Below are 9038 nucleotides of genomic sequence, written 5' to 3' on the forward strand. Positions count from 1 at the left end.
TTATTGTAACAGTATGTACAAAAGAAACTATTTCAAAGTGAGACATTAAGTATTATTAGTTAGTAAAGACTTGTATTATTTATAGTACCACGATTATTGTGACATTAGAATGATTCAGTATTTTTCCTAATTTGTTGTTTTTAAGTAACTAAAATTTCTAATTACTTTATAGTACTATGTGTCGGCAATTGTGTATATATTGTATTTATTATCAAATATACAATTTGTATTTCATGGACAAATATATTGTTATGTTTGAATTCTAAATTATTTTCTATTTTATAAATATGTGTAAAAATTTATGAATATATTGATACAAAGAAAATTTTAAATAAAATAAAAATTTATTTCTATAAACTTCTAATAATTATTAAATTTATCTTAAGTAATATTTATAATATTCCAAATATATTCAAAGTCTTTAAAAATGTATAATTTCAAAACTATTTGGATTTTAAATAATAAATATAGTTTAAAATAAATTTACAAAAGCGAAAACAACTGGCGCTACTATCCAAAATCATTTTCCTTCTTTACGCTTCCGTTTCCGAGTGCGTTTGCATAATTTTTGTAAGTATAGAATTTTATTATTGTATATCCCTATAATCTGTATGATATTTGATATAATGCTATTAATAAATTATTACCGAAAACGGAAAAACATATTTTGTAACAGTTTTGCATATTCGTTTTGGAATCATTCTTTAAACTGTAAAAGTCCACTTCGAAAGTCACTTAACCTCAATTATTGTTGTTTAGAACGTATCATGTTATAACTGATTGAAATATTATTCTTTCAGATTTTATAATACGAAAAAATGGCAAAGTCTAAAAATCACACCAATCATAATCAGAGTAAGCATAACAAGAAATATCCATAAAATTATTTGATCGTATAAAAATATATCCAAGTATATAAACAGACATTGTCATATAAATTTTACAAAGTTTCAAATGTGTAGTTCATTTGTGTTATACTTGTGTGTGATGTAAAATTAAAATAACATACTTTTGTAGTAAATTAATTGTAATTATGTATATTTTTTGCTGATTTGCAGATCGTAAAGCCCATCGTAATGGTATCAAAAAACCTAAACGTTACAGGCATGAGTCCACACTTGGTGTAAGTATTTTATTTTTTAAACAATAGTTTCAATTTTTATGACTATAGATACATTTTTACATTATAGTCTTTTTATAGTGCTTATATTCTGTCTATATGTTTATAAATTGTAGATCTCAAAGCAAAAAATATATTAACTACTTGTGAATTAGCACCACATTATTGTGAGTTTTAGCACAAGTTCTTTCAGTTATTATATAGATAAGATAAAAATAGTCACGAATTTTTAGCAATGTCATTTCTTCAAATTTTCTATATATGTTAATTGTCTTTTGATTTAATAATGTCTCTAAGAAGAATTCCGTTCTATTTTAATATTAGATTAGGTATTCTTGCATTCATTAGTGTGTTAAATAATTAAACTTTTTGTAACGTTGTAAAAGTGTACATGTGTATTAGTAAATTGTTTAGTACAAATAATGTGTTGTTATTAAATATTTTTCATATCTTATTTTACATTTTTAGATGGATTTGAAATTTCTAAGGAATCAACGTTTTGCAAAAAAGCATAATTTAAAACCAAAAGAACAGTTGAAAAAAGCGGCAAAACGTAAAGTTCTCCGTGAGGCTAAGAAATAAGGTTTTTGTGTATTAATGACTTTATTATAATAAAAATTAAAAAACAATTTTGCATTGCACGAGTACCATTTGTAGTGTAATCCCATTATTTATTTTTTATTTATTTCAAAATTTTTATTATTAATCATAATATAATAAAAGAACATGAGTGTTAAACGTTCTAAATTTTTATTAAATTTTGCATTTCAAAAAATGTATCTACATATTATGCTTTCCTACAAAAAACGGTATTCATGTATATTTATAGTTTTTATATTTGAATTCGATCAGGATTGACTATAAACTTGACGCTTTTACATAAATATACGATAATTATTATAATTAAAACAAGTATCTCGTTTGAAGGTGACCATTGATAAACTAATTTTTCATAAAAATGAGGTTAGGTATCAAAGAAAAGAAAATATGAAATTGGTAAAAATAAGAACAATTTTATTTCTTTACTAGTAATACTTTACATTTTCAAAGAAATGTTTACATTTGATATAATCTCAAAGAATATTTAAATAGTTTGAACTTATTCATCCGACTTAACATACTCTGTAAATTCATCTAAAAAGGTGATCGTTAATCGAATACGATTATCTTTAATCGATCTTCAAATTATAAGATTTCAGTATGGCGGCCGAACAGGTTACAGATAAGCAATGCTCGATAAATTATAAAAATTCAATGAAACCACAAATAATTTTATTATTTAGTGGTAAAAGGAAATCGGGCAAAGATTTTATTACAAACGTACTACAGGAAAGGTAAGAAATTCTTAATCATATTAACAATAGTAATGGTAATAATACTGAATTTCGGAATTAACGATATACCTGTTTGTTAGAGTTGGTTTTGAGGATAGTGTTATTATAAAATTGTCAGGACCGATCAAATCTTATTGGGCTAAATCTTCAAACCTCGATATTAATCAATTGCTGGGAGATGGAAAGTATAAAGAAACTTATCGTCTTCAAATGGTTCAATGGGGAGAAAACATGAGAAAAGAAGATTATGGCTATTTTTGTCGTGCAGCTATAGACATGTATAATGGTAAATATTTCTTTTTTTATTCTTTAATTATTTTTTATTTTGCAGTAAATGATTTATAGTAGAATTCATTAATTACTTGTACTTAATCATTTTATATTATATGCTTTTATTTTCAAAGAATGTTTTCATGTAAAACTCATCTATTATCAATAATATGTACAAATTTTTCTTAGCATATAGCAAATCAGTATGGATAGTAAGTGATGTACGAAGAAAAACTGATATACAATGGTTTGTGGAAAACTTTGAAGGTATATGTAAAACAATTCACATTGTATCAGATAATTTAATTAGAGAGAAACGTGGTTGGATTTTTACTCCAGGTAAGAATTAAATATAATAGTAACAAAATTTATTAAGATAAATGCATAATTTAGTGAAAAATTGAAAAAAACTATAAACATTCAAATTAAAAAATAAAATTGTTTCAACATTGAGGCATTATAATTGTACAAAAGCATATTATGTAGGTATTGATGATTCAGAAACTGAATGTGATTTGGATGATATAAAATCATGGGACTTGAAAGTAACTAATAATGATGATAACATAGAGCCTATATTACAGCAGATACTAAGATTCATTAATTAGCAAAATATAAAATGCATTGTATCTATAAAGGTAAAAGTTCCTGTATGTACAGTCGGGTTGGTATTTAAGTTGATGGTTACATTTTCAAGAAATTTAAGGTGAAAAATCTGTAATAAATATCACACTATGTATATAAATAAAATATAATATTTATTTTACAAAATTATTTGGTACAATTATTAAAAAAACAAATTTTGTTACAGTAATATAACATATTTTTAATGCGTTATTTATGTTGTTTATTACATCAAGTACATTTTAATTATAACGTTAATAAACCAACTGTTTGTAAATTGTAAATGATTTCCAGGTACACTATAAAAATGGATTTTTCCAAATTCATGTAGCATTTTTAATCCTAGACGATCCTAAAAAGAAGAGGTTTTATTAATTTATTTACATATAATTAATATATTATTTTGTCCAATTTTATAATAATGTTTTGTATCAGTTTATTAACGAGTACAAAAGTAATGAATAAAAATAAAATAAATCTTTCAATAGATTAATAATATGACAAATATAAATTAAAGAAGTCAGAAATATAATATTTGAAACGTAAAAACAGCAGTAATTAATGAAGTAATCTTTATGATTTGAAAATTTTGTGTCATTAACATGTTGACTGCCACATCATGCATATATACATACATGTTACAACTTACAACAGTAATGTTTCGGTTACTGTGGCTTTATCTTATAAGTCATTTAAGTATCTGGAAGTGTGAATTCTGCAGAAACATTTGATTGATTTGATTAAAGAAAAATATTGCTTTAAAAGTATAAATTACGAAAATATATAGAGTGATGGCTGTGAAAACTGTTTTGAAACTGTTCCATAACCAATGTGTCAATTCTACAATATTTGTATTATTTATGTTTGTACCTGATGATATAAGTCACTTTGTTCCAAGGTCTGAATCAGCGTTCCTTGCCCTGGTTTATAGAATCCAAACCATTCTGATTCTACTGGCCGAACTATAGTATCATTAGCAAATTTTACTAACACCATGTAATTTAATTTTTGAAGATTGTCTTTGTAGGTCTAGAAAGAAATTTATATACCTTTACTTATGATATAAGTATTTCTAAAATTATACATCTAGTAATATATCAACAATTGTATATGAACTGAGAGGAAGTGACTTGAAAAAGGTATTTGTTTTTTTCTAATTATGGCATGGATCAGTATAAGTTTAATAAAATGATTTTGCATTTGAAATAAGTATCACTTTTATGCAAATACGTTATTAATAATATACCTGATTAATATGAAGTTCATTATTAATATCAGATAAAAATATACTCTTCTGTTTGTATTCTAGCTCTTTGTATGGATCATGCCAGTATGTAGCTTGAATAAACTTTTCTTGGATGAAACTATCATAAAATAGAATAATGTTATAATACTATAGACAGAAAAATTAAAACAGTTTGAAAAATAATACTTAAATAATAAAAAATGAGTTTTAAAGCACAATATTATATTTGAATTAGCTTTTAACTCTATGTAGTTGAAAAAGGTAATATAATTTTTAAAATTAAATACTTTAAGTATGCTCCATATTTTATCATTTGAGTCATACGATTGCAAGTATCATGTCCCAAACTTTCACAATTTGGAAATCCAAAAACACCTTGATGTTGTCCACCCACAGAAATAAAATTTGAGATTGGAGGATTAGGACATCTTTGAATCACTGCTCTTCTGTAATAAATTAATTTAAATGTGTTGGTTATGATTTATAAATATGTGAATTTATTAAGATAAATACAGTAATACTCGATTTCAAAGTGAGATCATAGACTCCTCTACATCGCTCAACAAGAATTGATGTTAGGTTAGGTTGATGAGTGTAAGTACAGCATTGAGGTAAATAACTCACAAAAGTGGTCAAATGAAGAGAACAAATGAAATTCCACTACCATTAGTATTCTATTAATAATTTATCATCTTTGAAACTTATAAGTTCTTGAATAGTATTCAATAATATCTTTTGTAAGTATATTAAATATTGAAGTAATTAAAAAAGTACAATAGTTTTTTAGAATATTAATGAAATTACTACTAAATTATTTTATCACTACTTTATAAAGTACGTACAGAAACTGAGCACCCTGTGAGAATCCAATAGCATTGTAACCATCTTTGAGATGTTCATTTTTCGATAGTTGTTCACAAACTTTTGATATTTGTTGATTGATATTTCCAAAGTAACTGTGTTCCACATCCTACAACATTGTGATATAGTAGTCATAATATATTATTAACTCTACATTATTATGCTACTTTAACTTTTTTCCTTATACATGTATCTCCCTTTGAATCTCTGCTCATACCTCTATTGGTACAATTGTGTGGTAAGACCTGATAATCGATATTATTTACAATAAAGTGGTTACATAAGGTATACACTATATATCTACAAAATCTGGATTAAATTGAGGCACCAAATACTATGTAGTTCTAACATTAGAAATACACTATATTAAATAAAAAAAAAATTATGGTATACAATCTTTGATTTAATTACAAAATTTATAAAAGAATAGAACAACAGATATGTATGTATGTAATACAAATAGATAGCTATTACAATGATAAAAATTTAATAATTTACCTCTATTTCATTATTTCCTAAGCGAATAGAATAAACATAAATATCAGGTATTGTTGCCTCTATCAATTTCTTTATTGCTCCCATGCTAAATGAAAAACAACAACTATCACCTGAAATTGTACATAGTATTTCAATTATGATATTATAAAGTGTAATGGAATAAAATAATAATCATAATGTCACATTAATAATTTCCAACAAAGCAATAGATATCTTCATTTTAAGATATTACTTTGTTAACTGTTTTAAAATAAACATGTATTATTATGATTTTCTAATCAATTTAATTAAAATTAAGTATAGTTTAAGGATTGAAGTTTCAATAATTTCTTTAAAGCATATAGACATCAATAAAGCAATTTTTATTTATAATTAGATTTATTTCTTTTCTCATTATAACTTTTTTTCATAAACATTTTATGAAAATGCAGGAAAGTACACTTGCATGCTACTTAAAAATAATAGAGATTTTTACCCATTCCATGCCATAAAACGACTGGAAGAGAACTTTTAACTGCATTCAATTTGTAGATGCATAAAAGGAGGCACAACAATGAAGTATGTTTTCCCAATATAATCATTTTGTAATTCCTAGAAACAGAAAATAAATTAATTAGCTTCAATTAATTGATATTACACTTTGTAGCTTTAATGTTACGTAGTTAATAATTAATACAGTACTTCTAACATTTTTATAGAAAGTAAATTTCGTTTAGAATTTCATTATGTATAATGTTTAAAAATACCTACTATTATTATAGTAGAATAATGGTATGAAAAATATGTTTTTGACTAGATTTTTTTGGTAATATCCAACTATTAAATATATATTCAACATAAATTTTTAAATATTCTGCTATTGTATTTAAAACGCGCTGCTGCTGTAACGTATTTTATTTTTATGTTATATTTCAAATGTCGTTTATACACTAGAATTTAAGTACAACAAATTAATCATAATGTTAAACTAAGAATGAAAAAAAATGATTATTACAAAGCTTATAGTAATTTTAATCTTTTATTTTAAACAGCACTTCTTTTGTCGAATCTTTTTAGTTTGTGACTTTCCTGAAAAATTACATTCAAATATTGTAATATTGGTTCGCTGGTCGACTATGACCATATCTGGACAATTATCGCAAGAGGTAGATATTTCAGGAATTCTTGCTCGCCTCGGAATGGGTAAATAGAGTGAAAAATATTGAATGCGAGGGAGATAAATAGTGATGCTTGACTCGAATACGTTTACTTATTTTGAGGTAATGTTGTGACAGTACACGCCGTTAGCGGCAACACACAAAGTCAGTTCTTATAACTAGTGGGGATAAAGACGGACCTTCATGTAAACCATAAATCCAGCATTATTGTAATTGTAATTGTAGATACGAACTTAAAGGTGAAGGACGGTGTATGCTGCGATAATGAGTCATCGCGCGAAAAGATCAACGTCTAAGTCCTTCAGACATTTTACGTGGATCTACTAGTGGCATTACCTAGCGTTAACATCGAGAAATTTTCGTGCGATGTCAAATGTTATTGTAATTATTCTAAGTTTCAATTAGTTTCACTATCTTTAAACGACCATAGTAATGGTTAACAGTTTAAGTTTAATTATAGAATATATTTAATAAAACTTTACATAAAGGATTAACAGTACGCGAACTATTTTGTATTAAGATTTCCAAATGTTATCGAAAATTGATCACAAATTTCTATTCCGTCTCTTCTTAATACGCATATATGTAAATAGCTAGTGGCCAGATTTGAAACCGATCGCGTCCAATTTTTGCTGAACCAATCCGAAGTTATAGATCCGCTCATATTTGTACCGAGTTTGGTTTCAGGATCTCGAAACATTTAAGGTCCGACAATACAAAAATATCGAGATCACGCCCGATTCTTGCCGAATTTTTCCGAGCTATCCCGAATTTCAAGTTCCCAAGACTTGGATGATTTTGTACACTCCTAGTTATCATATCTTTTATTGCGTTTAGTCGTTTTTTAATTCTCATCTACCACGATTATGACGTAGTTATTAATTTACGTAGCATTTGAACAAAACGACATGTAGAAGAAAATAGAAAGAACAAGATCAGTTTTCAATTTATAATAATTTATTGACTGACTCTAACAAGAAGTTTGCACTTAAATAAAGTAAGTTATTACGTGGCTCATAAAAAAATCAACTTTAGTCTTAAAACAATGATACGCTACGCTAAGTATAAATCACCCTATTTAAGATGGCGGAATTATGAACCAATCATCGAAATTATAGCTTCAAATATTGGGAGCTGCAAGTGACAATCTTGTATTATCAGTAGCATACGAACAATGTAACGACATCTAACATTTCATCTGTACAACGACTAGAAATTTGTCAAGAAGAAGAGGGGATTGCGTTAGAGCGCCATATTCTCTTCAAATGTTAGAAATTAATGCTACTTGGTAATATTCATAACAACATTTACAAATTACAATTTAATAGCTGAATATTTTGGAAATTATTAGTCTTAGAGTTTTAGAATAAATGTATCTCGATATTTTTATTCTCAAAATTCGTTACACTAATAAGTTCTGCCATAAAAATGGACATTCTATTTAAAAAACGAGCTTGACCTTCAAATCTCCTCTACATCTCCAACTATAAAGAAAGTATTGTTACCATACCACGTCCTCCTTAAACACATACAACTTTTGTCAGAAACATTTGCTTTTATTATCTAAAATAACGAGGATATTAAGATGGATCGTTTTTAATGATATATTCTGTATATTTATATATATATAATTTTAACGATTTTGACATCTGTTACTTTTATTAACGTTAGAATATTTAAAATTAGTTTGGTACTTTCTTAGTAACTTCAATAAACAAATAAACACAAATATATAAAACAAATAGATATTGCTCCCCAAGGTATCCAACATTATAAATTATTGTCCTCTATGCATTACAAGATATTCTATTGAAGATTATAATATTTAAATAACAACATATATTCTAAAGTATAAAATGAATTATATTCTATAAACATTAGGTATACTAAATATATTTTATGTGACTTCTATTTTTGAAAGGTATCTG

General features: G+C 25.8%; 3 protein-coding genes across 15 annotated transcripts; 2 read left to right on the forward strand and 1 right to left on the reverse strand.

Annotated features, from left to right (window-relative positions):
* Positions 1-495: 495 nt before the first annotated feature.
* Positions 496-1761, forward strand: Rpl29 (ribosomal protein L29). The gene is made up of 4 exons (XM_076325399.1): positions 496-570; positions 801-855; positions 1059-1123; positions 1589-1761. Exons 2-4 carry the CDS (start codon positions 819-821, stop codon positions 1700-1702), a joined length of 216 nt encoding a protein of 71 aa, XP_076181514.1. The 5' UTR covers positions 496-570; positions 801-818; the 3' UTR covers positions 1703-1761.
* A 133-nt stretch (positions 1762-1894) lies between these two features.
* Positions 1895-3513, forward strand: Pmvk (Phosphomevalonate kinase). Of its 2 annotated transcripts, none has more exons than XM_076325377.1 (4): positions 1895-2454; positions 2535-2740; positions 2914-3063; positions 3199-3513. In XM_076325377.1, the coding sequence occupies exons 1-4, from the start codon at positions 2321-2323 to the stop codon at positions 3330-3332; spliced, it is 624 nt and encodes a 207-aa protein (XP_076181492.1). In that variant the 5' UTR covers positions 1895-2320; the 3' UTR covers positions 3333-3513. The 2 variants fall into 2 exon arrangements, with proteins under 2 accessions (XP_076181492.1, XP_076181501.1); XM_076325386.1 differs by having other exon boundaries at positions 3211-3511.
* On the reverse strand, positions 3477-7890 carry Ppt1 (Palmitoyl-protein thioesterase 1). Of its 12 annotated transcripts, none has more exons than XM_076325311.1 (9): positions 7034-7269; positions 6704-6834; positions 6429-6544; positions 5954-6063; positions 5437-5564; positions 4882-5040; positions 4595-4712; positions 4219-4377; positions 3477-3700 (listed from the first exon to the last, which is right to left on the reverse strand). In XM_076325311.1, the coding sequence occupies exons 3-9, from the start codon at positions 6532-6534 to the stop codon at positions 3575-3577; spliced, it is 906 nt and encodes a 301-aa protein (XP_076181426.1). In that variant the 5' UTR covers positions 6535-6544; positions 6704-6834; positions 7034-7269; the 3' UTR covers positions 3477-3574. The 12 variants fall into 12 exon arrangements, with proteins under 12 accessions (XP_076181426.1, XP_076181416.1, XP_076181405.1 ...); XM_076325301.1 differs by having other exon boundaries at positions 6704-6882; XM_076325290.1 differs by having other exon boundaries at positions 6704-6831; positions 6948-7269.
* Positions 7891-9038: the final 1148 nt, after the last annotated feature.

The sequence above is a fragment of the Ptiloglossa arizonensis genome, chromosome 1, assembly GCF_051014685.1.
Source record: "Ptiloglossa arizonensis isolate GNS036 chromosome 1, iyPtiAriz1_principal, whole genome shotgun sequence".
Taxonomy (NCBI): Eukaryota; Metazoa; Arthropoda; class Insecta; order Hymenoptera; family Colletidae; genus Ptiloglossa; species Ptiloglossa arizonensis.